General features: G+C 43.7%; 1 protein-coding gene across 2 annotated transcripts in view; it reads right to left on the bottom strand.

The window, feature by feature from the left end:
- Positions 1–18,000, bottom strand: part of ENTREP1 (endosomal transmembrane epsin interactor 1) — a 65,869-nt gene that overhangs the window by 35,389 nt on the left and 12,480 nt on the right. For both annotated transcript variants that reach the window (XM_080669203.1, XM_080669204.1), the window contains exon 2: positions 16,981–17,037. In XM_080669203.1, coding sequence (XP_080525329.1) covers positions 16,981–17,037 — 57 coding nt within the window. The remainder of the gene's footprint in view (positions 1–16,980; positions 17,038–18,000) is intronic.

Genomic DNA, 18,000 nt, shown 5'->3' with positions numbered 1-18,000 from the left:
CTTACCACCCATACAGATGGCCATAGTAAAAAATACAGACAATAATAAGTGTTGACAAAGATGTGGAGAAAATTGAAACCCACACATGTTGTTGATGGGAATGTAAAATGACACAGCTGCTTTGGAAAACAGTTCCTCAAAATGTTAAACACAGAGTTACCATATGACTCAGCAATTCTTCTCCTAGGCATATTGCCAAGAGAAATTAAAACATGTCCATAAAAATACTTACACACTAATGCTCATTGCAGCATTATTGATAACAGCCGCAAAGTAGAAATAATGAACTGATGAGCAGATGAATAAAATGTGGTATATATCACTCAACAACAAAAAGGGGGGAAAGGGGAAAGTATTGATACATGCTGCAACATGGATAACCCTTTAAAATGGGGTGCTTAGAAAAACATGCTAACTGAGCCCTAGTCGGTTTGGCTCGGTGGATAGAGTGTTGGCCTGTGGACTGAAGGGTCCCAGGTTCGATTCTGGTCAGAGCACATGCCCGGATTGCAGGCTCAATCACCAGTTGGGGGCATGTAGTAGGCAGCCAATCAATGATTCTCTCTCATCATTGATGTTTCTCTCTCTCTCCCTCTCCCTTCCTCTCTGAAATCAATCCTATATAATAAAAGCCTAATATGCTAAGTGTCCGATTGTCCATTTAACCGTTCGACCAACTGTTTGACCAGTCACTATGACACGCACTGACCACCAGGGGCAAACACTCCAACCGGTAGGTTAGCTTGCTGCTGGGATCCAGCAGATCAAGACTGGGCGAGATGGGCCAGAAATGCCCTGGAGCCTTCCCATGGTCTCTCCCTGTCCCCAATCATGCAATGGTGGGGTTCCTCGGCCTGGCCTGTGCCCTCTCGCAATCCGGGACCCCTCGGGGGATGTCAGAGAGCTGGTTTCGGCCCAATCCCCACAGGCCAGGCCGAGGGACCTCACCGGTGCACGAATTGCACCGGGCCCTCCAGTAAAAATATATTTAAAAAACAAAACAAAACAAAACCATGCTAACTGAAAGAATCCAGTTACAAAGGGTCACATATTATATAATTTCATTTATTTGAAATACCCAGAATAGGCAAATTTATAAAGACAAACTGCATTAGTGGTTTCCTAGGACTGGGAGTATTGGGGGGAAATCAAGAGTGACTACTAATGGGTACAGGGTTTCTCTGGGAGGTGATGAAAAGTTCTACAATTGTTGGTGGTGACTTTGCATATGTCTGTGAAATACTAACAGCAATTGAACTGTACGCTTTAATTGGGTGCATGTTATGTATGGTATGTCAATGTTATCTCAATAGAGCTGTTAAAAAATTAGCAGCTAGATGATCTCTGAGATCTTTTTTGTCAGTAAGAAAAAGAGTCATTTAGAAACTCAAGGAAAAAATAAATAAATCTATATGTCAGAGTCATGGTCCGAAGCTGAGCCAAATTAAATGTGACATAATACTGAGCAGACGACAGAGAATAAGAAAAAACAATAGATTTGACTTGGCTGCTAAAAACTGTCCTTTGAGCAACAGGGCTTACGTTTCCTTCTCTCTAGGCCCGATGATTCTTCCTGGTGACACAGTAACTAATCTAGCTGATCTCCTGAACAGCAGGACTCATGGGGTCAACAGAAAACCACTTTGCTCTCTTCACCAATGTTCATCAAGCCCACTTTGTAGGGCTAGTTCTTCCTGAACCCTTAGATGAAGTTGGGGTTTGGGCCCGTGACTTCTCTGGTCAGTATCTGATACAAAGAGTCCTTCCTCACTGCAAGCAACAGAAAGTCTCATTTCAGCAATAACCATGTCCAGACCTGTGTCCCGGTCAAAACTTGCAACTTCATTTAAATTTCAGCTCTTCTTCTCATCAGGGAGCAAGCAAGCCTGCGTGGGGAAAGGCAAGGGAGCATTGCCGTCTTCTTGATTTCCCTACTTTCTGTGTCCACTTCTCCTGAGCCTGCTAGCCACAGCCCTGTCATTCGGGACTGGAAGGGATGAGGGGGAGGTCAGGGCACGATGGTAAACAAGGTAAGGGGCAGCGAGAGTTCACTTGAGTGTTCACCTCTAGCCTCGGCAAGTGTTAGGGCAGCGGTCGCCAACCTTTCGGACCTCACGGACCACCAGTGGTCCACCACAGACCACTGGTTGGCGACCGCTGGTTTAGAGGACTTGCTCCCGAATGGGGCTTCCCGTGGCTCCTCTGAGACACCCATTGTTGAGCCTGCAGTTCCCTTGGCTTTGGCATCAAGCTGAGCAGGCTGCGGTCTCCTCACTCCTCTAAGAGGCTCTCGGGAGCAGGATCTAAGCTTACGCAGGTCTGCTCTCTCTTGCATCTGTCAGTTGGAAGTATGCATCTTGGGCTTGGTCTGTGAAAGTACATTTATTTCCCAACTGCAGTCTTTAACTCTGAGGCCATGGGGCACTCCAACCAGACCTCTAAATCCCCCCAAGCATGCGCCTGACCTCAGCCCAGTCAGCCACCAAGGGACCGGTATCAGGTCATCCAAGCACCTCTCCCCCTGGGGAGACGGAACTCCAACGCCCCAGCAAGTCAGTAACTTCCTCAAAAACATTTGTCCCTTTAATCCCTAATGTGTTTATAGGCTGGGGGAAGAGATCAGCGAAGGGTTGCAAAACTGGTTTTCACCCAGAAGCTTTGCACGTCCTGCCTGGGCAGTCTAACGCACGCTAAAATGTGGGAGCTGCTGACATCTGTTACATGGCAGTCTCCGGTGAATCTGGAAATAAAGAATCCATTGCTAACCTCCTGGTGCAAGTGATGCTATTATTCGTTTTTTACTACTTTAGAAACAATTTATGGACGACGTTTGAATGGTATAACATAGTTTAAGAGCAAAATGTAAGCATTAAAACACTGCCAATATAAGGTAATGGTGTTACTGTGAAACATTGGGAAGTGGAACGGGGGAAAGAAATAAAGCGAAGTGCTGATTCCTTCACCTTATAAAAGAGACAGTCAAGATATACTTTACAAAGTTGATTTAAGAAATAGAAGTTTAGTCCTGGCCAGTGTTTCTCAGTGGTTAGAGCATCAGACCTCACACCGAAGGGTTGTGGTTCAATTCCTGGTCAAGGGCATGTACCTGGTGTACAGGTTCCATCCCCAACCCGGTCAGGGTGTATGGGGGAGGCAACCAATCAATGTGTCTCTCCCACATCGATGTTTTTCTCTCTCCCTCTCTCCCTCCCTTTCTTCCTTCCACTCTCTCTTAAAAAAAAAAAAATCAATGGAAAAAATATCCTGGGTGAGAATTAACAACAACAACAACAAAACATAAAAAAGAAATACAAGTTTATAATATTATTTAAAATCATAAAGTCATCAATAGGGGAAATCAAAATAATTTCCAAAAACCGGAGAGGAAGATAGGTGAGAGTGCTAAGTGTTACAGATCCCTCACTTTAGCAACATGGGGACAGCCACCAGGAGCACTAAAACTAGAAATGAGTTTAAATGGTTAACTTGGAGAGTATAATCAGGTTTGGATGCTGGAAGAAATGCACTAAGGTCTAATTATTATTTTTTAATATGTTTGTATTATTGATTTGAGAGAGAGCGAAAGGGAGAAGGAGACAGAAACATCGATGAGAGAGAAACCTTGATGAGCTGCCTCTGAGGATTAAGCACACAACCTGGGCATGTGCCCTGACCGGGAATCCAACCGGTGACCTCTTGGTGCATGGGGATGATGCTCAATCCACTGAGCCACACTAGCAGGGCTAATTGGTATTTTTAATAAAAGAAAAGGCTTATGAGCTTTTCTTTCTAAATAAAAATGTAATTTCCTCTTAAAAGGCATTTAGGAAATTATAAAATGTCACAATATTACTGTAATGTGTTTGATATATATAGTGTGTACATACTAGTATATGTATGCGCCATATGTTTAAAATATATACACAGTGTGTATTATATAAAAATATTTTATAGATATAGACATAAAACAAGTGGTGATTTATTTATTATGCCCCAAATCATACAACTAATAAAGGGGACCCCAATCAGAAGCAGGTCTTATTCAAATCTATATTCTTTCCCCTCAACATGTATAATACCTGCTAATACACAATGTCCATTTTTAAATTATTCCTTTCTCTTCAGTAAAGAGCACCACAAGGCAACCTTTTGGTGTCCTCATTGAGAAATGACAGCTAGAAAAGACCCAATTCCACCACCACCACAGCCCTGACACTTCCCCCACCCCAGCCTCTTCTACCCAACACTTTCCACCCAGTCAAGACTCACCATTAATGAATCTAACTTGAGAACCCATTGGATTTTTCATTCTTCAACTGAGTTACCATAAATAACCAAATGTTTAAAATGAATTTCCTTATTTTTGAAGTAGTTTTTTTTAACCTGTTATAAAAGTAACTCATGGAGGAAAAATATCACAGTCCTACAGTAGTCAGACTTCTTGATTATACTGTGAACAACAGAAACCAAGTTGTGCTATGTAAGCAGAAAAGGAATTTCTTGCAAGGCTATCAGGTAGCTCACAGAATCCACAGGAATCAGGATCAGAAGCTCAGGAAGGAGCCAAGGAAAGCTGGGTGCTGGGACCTCTACCAAGGTCACGTCCCTGGTGGCCAGCCTCGGACACTGGTTGCCTCTTTTCCCTAATGAATTCTCAGCTGCCTGACTATTGTGCATCAGTGGCTCCAGCTTCAGAGTCCTGGACAGGAAGTTCAGTGGTTGGAGGTCACGAGCAACCTGGCCGCCGGCATTTAGAAGTGTAAGCATCTGGCTTCAGCAGCGTCCACACCTGGAGGTGGGGCCCTGCCTCTCACCAGACTCACACAAAGGCAGATAGATCAACCCCAAGAAGAGAGCTCGGATACTGCAGATACCAATGGCCAAACCCAACTAACGCAAGAAACTGAAACAGCCTCCTCTTTAGACAACACATGTGCTCTCCAGGTATAAAGCAGGAAGGCAAAGTCTCCCTCCTTCCCATTCCCACTGCACTCAACAGAGGTGCCTACTAGAAACAGTTTCCTGTACGTACATCTTTTCAGAAATTTCCTGTGTAACTACAAAATGTATGTATAATCCCCCAGGTTTTTCACACACACACACACACACACACACACACACACACACACACGTACTATACATATTATTCTGCAACTTTTCACATGACAATGCATCTATTTTAAAATGTTCCCCCCATTGAAAACAGTTTCCCTTCTTGCTCCAAATCATTCATTCATGATTTGTGCAGTTTTCTCACAGTGTTATTCAGAACTTGATCACTACAATCTGTAGGGCCCTTCAGCGATCAGATATTCACATATTACCAGAGTGTATCTATAATGCACTTTGAAATACTTCAACACAGGGTGTGATATCATGTACATACTAGAGGCCTGGTGCACGAAATTCGTGCACGGGGGGTGGGGGGTTCCCTCAGCCCAGCCTGCACCCTCTCCAATCTGGGACCCCTCGAGGTATGTCCGACTGCCCATTTAAGCCCGATCCCGGTGGGATGGGGCCTAAACGGGCAGTTGGACATCCCTCTCACAATCCAGGACTGCTGGCTCCCAACTGCTCGCCTGCCTGCCTTCCTGATTGCCCCTAACCACTTCTGCCTGCCAGCCTGATCACCCCCTAACCACTCCCCTGCCAGCCTGATTGATGCCTAACTGCTCCCCTGCCAGCCTGTTTGCCCCTAACTGCCCTCCCCTGCAGGCCTGGTCACCCCTAACTGCCCTCTCCTGCAGGCCTTGTCCCCCCCCAACTGCTCTCCCCTGAAGGCCTGGGTCCCCCCCAACTGCCCTCCCCTGCAGGCCTGGTCCCTCCCAACTGCCCTCCCCTGCTGGCCTGATTGCCCCCAACTGCCCTCCCCTGCAGGCCTGGTCCCCCCCCCTAACTGCCCTCCCTTGCAGGCCTGGTCCCTCCCAACTGCCCTCCCCTGCTGGCCATCTTGTGTCCACATGGGGGCAGGATCTTTGACCACATGGGGGCAGCCATCTTGTGTGTTGGAGTGATGGTCAATCTGCATATTACACTTTTATTAGATAGGATAGAGGCCTGGTGCACGGGTGGGGGCCAGCTGGTTTGCCCTGAAGGGTGTCCCGGATCAGGGTGGGGGTTCCCTTGGGGCGTGGGGCGGCCTGGGTGAGGGGCCTGTGGTGGTTTGCAGGCTGGCCACGCCCCCTGGTGACCCAAGCGGAGGCCCTGGTATCTGGGGTTTATTTATCTTCTACAATTGAAACTTTGTAGCCTGGAGCAGAGCCAAGCCTTCTGCTCGCTCTGTGGCGGCAGCCATTTCTGTTGGGATTTATGTATCTTCTATAATTGAAACTTTGTAGCCTTAAGCAGAGGCCTGGGCCGGCCAGGGTGTGCAGAAAGCTTGGCTTCCTCCATCACCGGGGGCAACCCTAGCCTCCTGCTCCTTCCAGTTCCGTGGCTGCCACCATTTCTGTTTGCGTTTATGTATCTTCTATCATGAAACTTTGTAGCCTTAAGTGGAGGCCTAGGCCAGCAAGGGCAGGCGGAAAGCTTGGCTTCCTCCATTGCTGGGGAAACCCAAGCCTTCTTCCTGCTCTCTGTGGCGGTAGCCATCTTGGTTGGGTTTATTTGCATATTTGCTCCTGATTGGTTGGTGGGTGTGGCTTGTGGGCGTGGCTTGTGGGTGTAGCAGAGTGATGGTTAATTTGAATATTACTCTTTTATTATATAGGATAGGTTGGTCCAAGCAACATCCTCAGGACAATGAAGAACTCCCGTGCCAGGACAGTCCGCTAGCATTTATGAGAAACACTGTACCCAGAAGCTTCCTTCTTTATCTTGATCTCTCAACAACATCCAGGTGATTTTGCTAAGTTGGCATAGTGGAAATGAGTTGTCCAATTCATGAAATGATTAGTTTGCTTAATCAGCACAATGGATGCTTAATACGTGTTCTCTGTGAAGTTGGTGGTGAGAGCTAAAATCAACACAATTTCCTGTCCCTGCATTAATCAATTCTGGGACCGGCCATATACACTGAGTGGCCAGATGATTATGATCTCTGAACGCATAAAATCTGGCCACTCAGTGTGTGTGTGTGTGTGTGTGTGTGTGTGTGTGTGTGTGTGTATACACACACACATACACATATACATATACACATATATGTGTGTATATATATATACACATATATATACACACACATGTGTGTGTATATATGTGTGTATATATACATATATGTGTGTGTGTGTGTGTGTGTGTGTGTGTATACACACACACACATATATTAGAGGCCCAGCACATAAATTCATGCATGGGTAGGGTCTGGCCAGCCTGGCCAGGGGGAGGGGACATGGGTGGTTGGCCGGCCTGCCTGCTGGTGGAACTCCTGGTTGAGGGGACAATTTGTATATTAGCCTTTTATTATATAGGATATACACTGAGAAGCCAGATTATTATGCGTTCAGAGATCATAATAATCTGGCCACTCAGTTTATTTCTGACCTTATAGTAAACAATACTGAGAACAAGCAAAGAGAACTTAGCTACTTGCTCCAGGGAATACTTGCTCCACAAAGGTAAGACTGTGGACCAATAAAATAGTTTATTAAATCTAACAGCTTACTCACCAAATCTTGCTTCTATGCCTTCCCTTCCATTCGCCCACCAATCCAAAGCTCTTATCTCAGAGGCTCTGCCCAAACCCAGTAAGTTTCCCTATTTAGAAGGACTCACCTGAGGCTCTCTTTGACTCACCCTTACTCAGAACTACTAGCAAGGAAGTGTTCTCTCTTATAGCCGCAGGGTCAATAAACTTAGCTGTGCTTATTCGGCAGAATTTCAGGTTATCAGCCATGGTATTCAAGACAAATGGATGCAACAACAAAAAAAAACTACAAGTAAAAAATTGTTCATACTGTGTTCTGTAAACTCGATAAAAATCCCAGCTCTCTATCCTTTAAGCGTGCAAATCAGAGTGCATGAACAATTTTTTGTTTGTTGGCTAGTAAGAGTTTGCATATGTAGCAGAATTTGGCTTGAGACTCACTTTTATTGTAAACATCAACTTGGCGGGAAGGTATTTTCAAAGCTTTGGCAATTACCTGTTGCTACCAAACTAAACCTGCTGAGAGCATACCCAAATGGCTTAGGTAAGTTTGTAAGCAAGGTAATGCTCAGGCCTTAATTCTGCCCAGAGATGAACACACAAGTACTTCCTATTTCTGAGGGTTCCAGGTTCTTACCTAATGCATAGCAAGTTATCAAAGGACAGAAATGAAAGCTCCACTATTAATGGGCTAAACCCACTGAGGTCACAGGTAAGCCCAAACCAAGTTCAGGGTGCCTTCACGATGCCTAAGTGCATTTTTTGTTGCCATAGGTTAGTTAATGACACACCAAACTGACAGAGCTGCCCTCTTGGGGATTTAATCAGTGGATGATGAAAAATAAAGCATAATGTGCTTGCCAAGCCTTAGGTCCCATTTTACATTTACAGTTTCATGTGCATTCACATCTTTTGCTCCTCACTACAGTCCTGAAGGATGGGTGCATTCACATCTATATATATATATATATTAAAGCCTAAGCAACTGGCCGACCGGCTGGTAGGTATAACGCACACTGACCACCAGGGGGCAGACGCTCAACGCAGGAGCAGTCGAGTGACAGCAACTTTACAGAGTGTCATCTCACACTCTGGGACCCCTCGGGGGATGTTGGACTGCCAGTTTTGGCCTGATCCCTGCAGGCCAGGCCGAGGGACCCCGCACCTGGGGCGGCACCAGGGCTCGAAGGGCGTCTGCAGAGGTTGGCTCCAGGGTGTGTCTGACCCATCTCGCCCAGTCCTGCCCTGCCAGCCACCTTCTAATAAATTTCCTTTCAATGTGTACAAATCCGTGCACCGGGCCTCTAGTTATTCAAATAAGGAAACTCGATAATTTCCTTGGCCACTTGCTGATTGAAAGTGACAGGACTAAGACTCAAAACTGTTGTCTTGTTCTTTTCTGCCTCTGGCACTATTGAGTCAAAGATAAAATCCCAAAACTTTTGCCACTTTAGAACTTGAAGAAGAATTGGACACGTCACAAATAAGAAAATAACTAATTTAAATGACATTTTACACACACACACACACACACAATAGTTGGCCACAGAGAAATACCTACCAATTTACTAACAGAGGAGGTAATGGGATGGTAGGTTCGTTCTTTCTTTTTAAATATATTTTTATTGATTTCAGAGAGGAAGGGAGAGGGAGAGAGAGATAGAAACATCAATGATGAGAGAAAATCATTGATTGGCTGCCTCCTGCATGCCCTACACTGGGGCAGCCCCACACTGGGGATCGAGCCTGCAACCCAGGCATACGCCCTAACCAGGAATCAAACCATGATTTCCAGGTTCATAGGTCAATGCTCAACCACTGAGCCATGATGGCTGGGCAGGAATGGTAGGTTTCTAATAATAGTTCATCTATTTATGATTGGATAAACCAGTTAACTCCTGAGCTACTGGTCCCTTATCTATAAAATATAAATGATACCTATAAATCACACAAGAAATGTAAAAGAACCTAGTAAACTCTTAAGCATTATATACAGGCAAGAGGGTATTAATAATTCTGAAGAGTGAGAATAACCATCCATTTTTATGCCTTAAAAAAACCAATAGTAAAACAATCATAGTATTTCAGTTTATACACAGGGCACTTATAATGGCCTGTTAAAAATGCTCATCTAAAGTTAAAACATCATCCAGGTAACTAAAGAAGATTCTCTAAACCTGTAATATGCGAGCTAGAAGGACTCTTAAAAGATTTTTCTGATCTAAGCCCCTCATTTTACAGACAGAGAAATCATGAGAGTTCCCCCAAGGTCCCCCGATAATCAGTGGTAACATGTCAGCATTAGAATGAAAATGCGGGGTTCTTGGCCTCTCAAACCAGGGCTCATCCCAAATTACTGACAACCATGAGATATATTTGAAAGCACCAGGCTGCACTAAACCAGAGCTTCAGGGCCCATTTGATAAATGTGCATATTCCTAAACTGCACGTGGGTGTTCTGACCCCTCCTGTTCTCAATTACCATCAGGAATGGAAGAACCACCACCTACCTTACAACACAGCCCACCTATAACTATTTCTGACTCACTGTTGAGGCTAATTCCTTAACCTCTTTGGACCACGTGTGTGGGTGTTCCCCGACTCTCCCCTCAAGGAATAGTAAGATGAAAAGCACCCGAGTGGCTCAGGAGTTAACTGGATCCCCAAATGGCTTCGTGGAGCAGCCCACCTTGCCAGTCTAGCCCACTTGGACTGTTAGATGAGGGGTGGGGGCCATGTCTCTATATTTTACTTAAGCCATTTTTTAGTCTCTTTGGATAATGAGGCTCTACCCTAAATACTATATGTAATCTTGACGTTAGGAGAGAAACTGATACATAATATTTTTAAATAGCCAGTTCATTTACCTCTTCAATTCCCAGGCTTCACTGCAAATCAACAGGGCCCCCAGCTGAGAATAAACCACATATGTGACCCAAGAACATCACCAGGCAAGAACCTTCATTCTTGGTGCTAAAGAATACAGGTGTCCTTGTATCAGATTAAAAGTCCTATTCTTCCCATTGTTCCAAACAACAAGCAAAAAGTAACAATAGCTCAAATGACTAATTCCTAAGCAACCAAAATCATAGGCAGAATGCCTGGGCTTTCACAGTGGCAATTCTTGCCAAATGTGCCACCAAAGAAAAATATCTTATCAAGACAATTTCATTTTCTAACCGAGGTGCCTAGACAATACAAACACTGAGGTCTTTTCTTGCACTGAGCCTGTGATTTCTAAACATTTAATTAGAATAAAAAGGGAATAATATCTAGAAGAAATAAAAACATTTTTTTAAAAATGGAAAATATTTGCTCTTGATGGAAAATACACAACCAAGAATACTCTACATGCATGCACACACTACGCATGCATAAATGTATGCACATGCACAAACACCCTAGCTCAATCCCAGTCATATTAAGAAATAGCTACAAATATTTGCAGACTATTTTCCAACATTCTCATTTTTGTTCTGGACACAGGAGTATTTTATCATTATAAGGAAGAGAACCCAATGAATGAGAGCCACCAATTCTGAGTATCCATGAAAACTTGAGTTTGAAGGAACTAGGTCAAACTGACCCTCGTTTATTCAAAGGAGTATGAAACCTGAGGAACCACCGAAACAATTACAAAAGGGGGAGCACAAAGGTAAGTGGTTCTCAAAAGAAAGTAAGGATTCAAGTGTCCTCGACGGGTGTGCACCCAGCAACTCACACTGAGGACAGCTTGCCTCCCAAAGGGGCCTGAAAACACCAACCAGCGCCCTCTGAACCTCCACCACCAACATACTCCCTACCACCCTGAAGGTAAAAGCGGAGGAATACAAAGCTGCAGAGAACAAAAGCAAGTGAGAGAAATGTAAGACAAAAGAAAAAGAGAAACTGAGAACTCACCTAGGACCTAAATTTCTCATTGACTCCCAAATTAACTCCAAGGCCAACAATAATGTGTATTGAGCACATTGATCTTGTGGATACAGGGTGAAGAAGATAGACAACACCTTTGTCCTCACAGAGCTATGTACTGGGGGAGACACACAGCCACTAGCGGCCGAACAGCACACAGGCTAATGACAGGCTGTGAGGCCAATATTCAGGGCTGGGACCTGGTGAGGGGCAGGGTGGTCAGGGAAGGTCTCTTTCAGGAAGTGATGCTGAGCTGCGCCCCACAACAAAAGAAGCCAGCCAGGCACACAGCTAGAGGAAGAAGTTCCCAGGCTTACGTAAGGCAGAATGGCTGCATTAGAGTCAGAGGTGCTCCTGTGGGCAGAGTGTGGGACACAAAGGGAAGAAGGGCTGAACTCTGACCAGCCACGCCCGGGTCTATGAGAACACAGATTAGGTGCCCACTGGCTTTTCTCATGGAGCACGGCCTCTCACACAAAACAACAACAACAAACAAACAAAAAACCATCGATTGGTGCATTCCCTAAACTCAGGGATGAGTGGGGATGGACAAAAACAAAAAGTATAGTATCGACAAAGGGGGTGGTGGTGGTAGAGCCACCCCTTGGTGTCTGTCACAAGATTATCCCATCTGTTCAGAACAGAAAACTTATACTCGGGAAAAATAAGTGATTTGCAGAGAGTTATACAGCCTTTTGGGGATGAGCTAGGACTCAAACAAGGCGTGTGTGACTGACATGTCCAGTTTCTTTCATTCTATCACACGATCTTTCATTTTTTTAACATAACAAAAGCATTTGGGACAGGTTATATGATATACTATTAAGATTCACGTGGACTGAGGAATTTTCCATTTATGATATTGACTAAGGCTCAGATGATCTATTGAAATCCTCAGAAAGTTTTCCTGGGTAGAATGCCTGTCAATTAATTTATCTTCTTTATAAATGTGTGCTAATTATCATTTCAAAACAATCTCTGCATGACCAACAGGCTCATAACTGATAGTAATACAGAAATATGACAGAATGCTACTTAGCAATTTCAAGGGATAGGCATTGTAGACTCTTCATATGTGAAAACAGTATTTACTGATATTAACTTAATAACTTACTATCTATATATACCTAAGCCTAAGCGACCAAGCGACTGGTCGACCGGTTGCACTGACCGGTTGTTGCTGTTCCCTGGTGGTCAGTGCGCTCCCACAGCCAACCTCCCACGGCCAGCCAACCTCCTGCAGTGCCCCCCCTACCAGCGGCTGGCCAGCATCCTGTGGCCCCTCCCCCCGGCTGGTCAACCGCCACATAGGCCTCGATCGCTGGCCAGGCCGAGGGACCCCACCTATGCATGAATTTGTGCACTGGGCTTCTAGTTAAACAGAAAAAGCAGAGCACAACATGGGATGTACAAACTGGTTACAACTTTGTGACCAAATTACATATACTTACGAAGAAAATTAGAAATAATGTTTTAAAATGTAATAAAGAGTCCTAGCTGGTTTGGCTCAGTGGATAGAGCATTGGCCCATGGACTGAAAGGTCACAGGTTTGATTCAGATCTAGGGCACACACCTCTGTGGGAGGCAACTAATCAATATGTCTCTCTCACATTGATTTTTCTCTCTCTCTCTGTCTCTCCCCGTCCACTCTCTCTAAAAATCAATGGAAAAATATTCTTGAGTGAGGATAAATAAATTAATTAATAAAATGTAATAAAGATACATGAGTATTAAGGTCATTTTTATTTAAAGTTGCTTAAGCTCATATAATAAATGTATAGGGCATCTTTCCAAAAGAAAACAATGTTAAAAATTAATGTATTTAAAGGAGAGCTTTCTTTTTTTGTTTACTCATTCTTTATTGTTGAAAGTATTATATATGTCCCCTTTTCCTCCCCCTTGATCCCCTCCAGCCCGTCCCCCATCCCAGCCCTTAGTGCCCCATTGTCTGTGTCCATAGGCCATACCTATATGCATACAAGGTCCTTGGTTGATTACCTCCCACCCACCCATCTTCCCCTACCTTCCCTCCAAGATTCCGTTCTCTGTTCTATGCTTCCATGTCTCTGGATCCACTCTGTTCATCAGATTATTTTATTACTTAGATAAAAGGAGGGCTTTCTTAATATCTATCTAGAACACATACTCATATTCTCTTCACCAGTTGGAATTTTTAAAGTATAAATAGCATTAGAGATTTTCTGATTTTAATTTAATTTAAATACCTGAGGTTTCTATTACTGAGTATTTCAATACTGACCCAATGGAAAAGATGATTCCTATAACCAAATATTAGTATATACATTGAACACCATCCAAAATTCTTCTGCAGAGATTGTAAACGTAGGGAGTTGTTGCTAAACAAGCCTCAGGCACTCGTAACATCTGCCACAGAACTCATCCAAAGCCTCGTTTTCGCCTATCCTGATGACATATTAAAATGCGGCCTTAGTAATTTACTCCTTCCAGAAATATTAGTTTCACTAAATGCAATAATTGATGGGCTGGTAAAATGTCGCCTAAATTGTCTTGTGGCCCTGAAAACTCTTTTTTTTTTAATCCTCACCTGGGGATATTTTTTTTTCCATTTTTTTTTTTTTTTTAAGAGCCAGTGGAAGGTAGGGGGAGAGACAGAGAAAAAGATCCATGTGAGAAAGACACATTGATTGGTTGCCTCCAGAACACGCCCCAACCAGGCCTGGGGATTGAGCCTGCAATGGAGGTATGTGCCCTTGACTAGAATCAAACCCATGACCCTTCAGTCCAAGGACCACTGCTCTAACCACTGAGATGAACCAGCTAGTGTGGCCTGAAAACTAATTTTTCAGGACCATCAACACAATATAGGAATCCATTTTTCTTTTTTAAAAATTTTATTAATTTGAGAGAGAGAGAGGGAGAGAACTTCCATTTGCTGTCCCACTTATTCATACACTCATCAGTTGACCCTTTCATGCATCCTGAATGGGAATCAAACCCAAAACTTTGGTGTATTGTGACAAGGCTCCAACCAACTGAGCCACCAGCCAGGGTACAATCTATTTTTCTGATGGTATTTTATATTGTGCTTCTTCTCCTTGTAGTATTTAAGAATCTAATTAGTTTTGTATTTATTACCCACACCTAGCAAGCACTGGTCTGTTCAAGATAAACTGTTAAGTATATACATAAAATGATGAGAAAATTATTTAACCCTATTTCAAACTGGATGGGAGGAAATTCTAAAATGAAATGTTATATAAAAAATTTTTTAGCCCTAACCGGTTTGGCTCAGTGGATAGGGCGTTGGCCTGTGGACTGAAAGGTCCCAGGTTTTGATTCCGGTCAAGGCCATGTACCTTGGTTGCAGGCACATCCCCAGTGGGGGGTGTGCAGGAGGCAGCTGATCGATGTTTCTCTCTCATTGATGTTTCTAACTCTCTTATCCCTCTCCCTTCTTCTCTGTAAAAAATCAATAAAATATATTTAAAAAAAAATTTTTTTTAAGTATACTTCAAATTGAATTTCCTAGACCTTGTATTTCATCCTTGAACATTGGCAACTTCATTAGTAACGGTTGGTTTTTTATAGTACTCCCTGAATCAGAAGGACACAGCAAATAAAAACAAAGAATAAATATTGGGAATGTACTAAATGCCACTAAATTATATACTTCAAAATGATTAATTTTATATTAAGTGAATTTTACCTCAATAATGAAAAATTTTAAAACTCACCAATATATGTCTATCTCTCTATATAAAAAAGCCTAAGCCAGTGGTCGGCAAACTGTGGCTCACGAGCCACATGCGGCTCTTTGGCCCCTTGAGTTTTTAGCAAAGGCCAGCTTAGGAGTACCCTAATTAAGTTATTAACAATGTACCTACCTATATAGTTTAAGTTTAAAAAATTTGCCTCTCAAAAGAAATTTCAATCGTTGTATTGTTGATATTTGGCTCTGTTGACTAATGAGTTTGCCGACCACTGGCCTAAGCGATCTTTACGACCAGACAACCGGCCGGTAGCTATGACGCACACTGACCACCAGGGGGCAGATGCTCAATGCCTCCTGGTGGTCAGTGTGCTCTCACAGCCAACTCCCATAGCCGGCCAACCTCCCACGGTCCCTCCCCTTGGCTGGCCAACCTCCCACTGTCCCTCCCCTCCGCCAGCCAGCCCCAATTGGCCCTGATCGCTGGCCAGGCCAAGGGACCCCACCTGTGTATGAATTTGTGCACCGGGCCTCTAGTCCTATATAATAAAACCCTAATATGCAAATCGACCAACTGGCAGAACAATCCGTCACTATGACACATACTGACCACCAAGGAGCAGACGCTCAATGAAGGAGCTGCCTCTTGGTGGTCAGTGCACTCCCACAGGGGGAGCGCCACTCAGCCAGAAGCTGGGCTTATGGCTGGCGAGCACAGCGATGGTGGCGGGATCCTCTCCTGCCTCCACTGCAGGCAGGTGGTAAAGAGCGAGGGATCCTGGACTGCAAGAGCCCTGGACTGCGAAAGGGATGTCTGACTGCTGGCTTAGGCAGGGATCGGGCCTAAGCTGGCAGGCCAACATCTCCCGAGGGGTCCCAGACTGCAAGAGGGTGCAGGCAGGCTGAGGGACCTCCCTGCCCCCCAGTGCATGAATTTCGTGCACTCGGCCTCTAGTATTATCATAAAAATATATTTGTGTGATAAAGAGAGAATATAGAAAATCTAAGTAACGAAATTCTTAGGTTGTCCAAGCAGAGCATTATAACAATAAAAAATTATGTATTTATGATTAATATTGAGATTTGCTTCAAAAGAATATGGAGGGTTGGGGGAATGGGTCAAGCTGAACAAGACTAGCTAGGAGTTAATATGCAATTATTAACGCTGGATTATTGGTACAGAGAATTTATTATATTATTCCCTCCAGTTTTATATCTGTTAAAAACATTCATATTAAATGTTTTTTAAAAATTATATCCTTACAGTAGGTCTAATCCTGAAACAAGAAAGAATTATTTAGTCTTGGATACATAAGGAACTTAAAGTCAATCAGAAAACTGGCAAAATACTTTACTGTTATGAGAACATGTGAGTTCTAATAATGTCCATCGTTAACTTATTTTTTGTTATTGTTAATCCTTACTGGACGATATTTTTTCCATTGCTTTTTAAAAAGAGTAGAAGGGAGGGAGGGGGAGGGAGGGAGAGGGGGAGAGAGAGAGAGAGAGAGAGAGAGAAACATTGATGTGAAAGAGGAAAGAGACACACAGATTGGTTGCCTCCCGCACATGCCTAGACAGACCAGAGCAAGGGATGAACCTGCAACCCAGGTGCATGCCCTTCACTAGGAATCACACCCGAGACCCTCTGTGCACAGGCAGAAATTAGGGCATCATTAACATCTTTTATGATGCACAAGGGAGCTTTAGCATTTCTTCAATGGTTTATTTAATAGACTTCATAAATAGCACCTTTTACAAAGGGTAAACATTTATAAGAACAGTACATACCAGGAGTATCATAGGCCGTTTCCAAGTTGTTAATCCTATGATTCCAGAGAGTATCACCTACAAAGATAAATAGTATCATAAATCTAGAAAAGGGACCAATTCCAATAAACTAATACCCAGTCTCTAAAAGTGTATATTTTTTTAAAATACTGACATTTCAAAGCCTCCTAACTCAAATATTTAATATTCCTGCTGATTATATGAGCCCTCATAGACCTCTTTGGACTATCCTTCACGCTCAAGGCCCTGAAGCTTTTTTATTGACGGTGTATTTTTTTCTTAAGGTCAATTAAAAACACAAACAAAAATTGGTCTGTCCTCTGGTTAGTGAAGGGATCAGTATTTCTGATCCAAGCTCCCTGCCCACAGTGGCACCTAATCTGTTGCCAGAGTCAGCCTCAAACGATGCCCATCTCACCGTAACCCTCTGTTCAGGTGGGTACCCATCTTTACAGAATAAGCAAACTCCTCTACATAGTCAACCAGGCCTTCAGGATCTTCCCCTGCCTAGCTCTCAAACACGGTTCCCATGTACCCTTGCCCCTTTCACCACACACCTTCCTTCCAGGCACATCTGTCATTCCTCAGACTGGCTCGGCTCTAGACATTCCCGGGTTTTGTGATTCTTTTTGCTGCAATGTCCTCTCCTCCCAACTCCCCTTCAAGCTGCCTGAGAACTCCTATGCATCCTGCAAGACCCCAACTAACAGTTACTTCCTCTGAGACGCTTTCACTAATCCCACCACCCCACACCCGGAAGCCCTCTACATATAATTTTTATTTTTCCGCAAAAACCTCTGTATTGCATCTCTGTCTTGCCTACTAACTGTGAATTCCTATCTTGTCTCTCTGAATCCCCTGCTCCTAGCACAGTGCCTGACACATGACTGGTGACTAATAAATGTTCCTGAGCATTTATTGCACAAAGAGGGGGGACTACAGTGAGAAAGAATCTCGTGTTATAAAATGACACTTCAATAAATAAAATAGAATCCTCAGTAAAGAGGAGCCAACATTTTG

The sequence above is a fragment of the Plecotus auritus genome, assembly GCF_963455305.1.
Source record: "Plecotus auritus genome assembly, chromosome: 5".
Lineage (NCBI taxonomy): Eukaryota > Metazoa > Chordata > Mammalia > Chiroptera > Vespertilionidae > Plecotus > Plecotus auritus.
The sequence above is the reverse complement of the archived record's forward strand: the minus strand, read 5'-3'. Positions and strand labels throughout refer to the sequence as shown.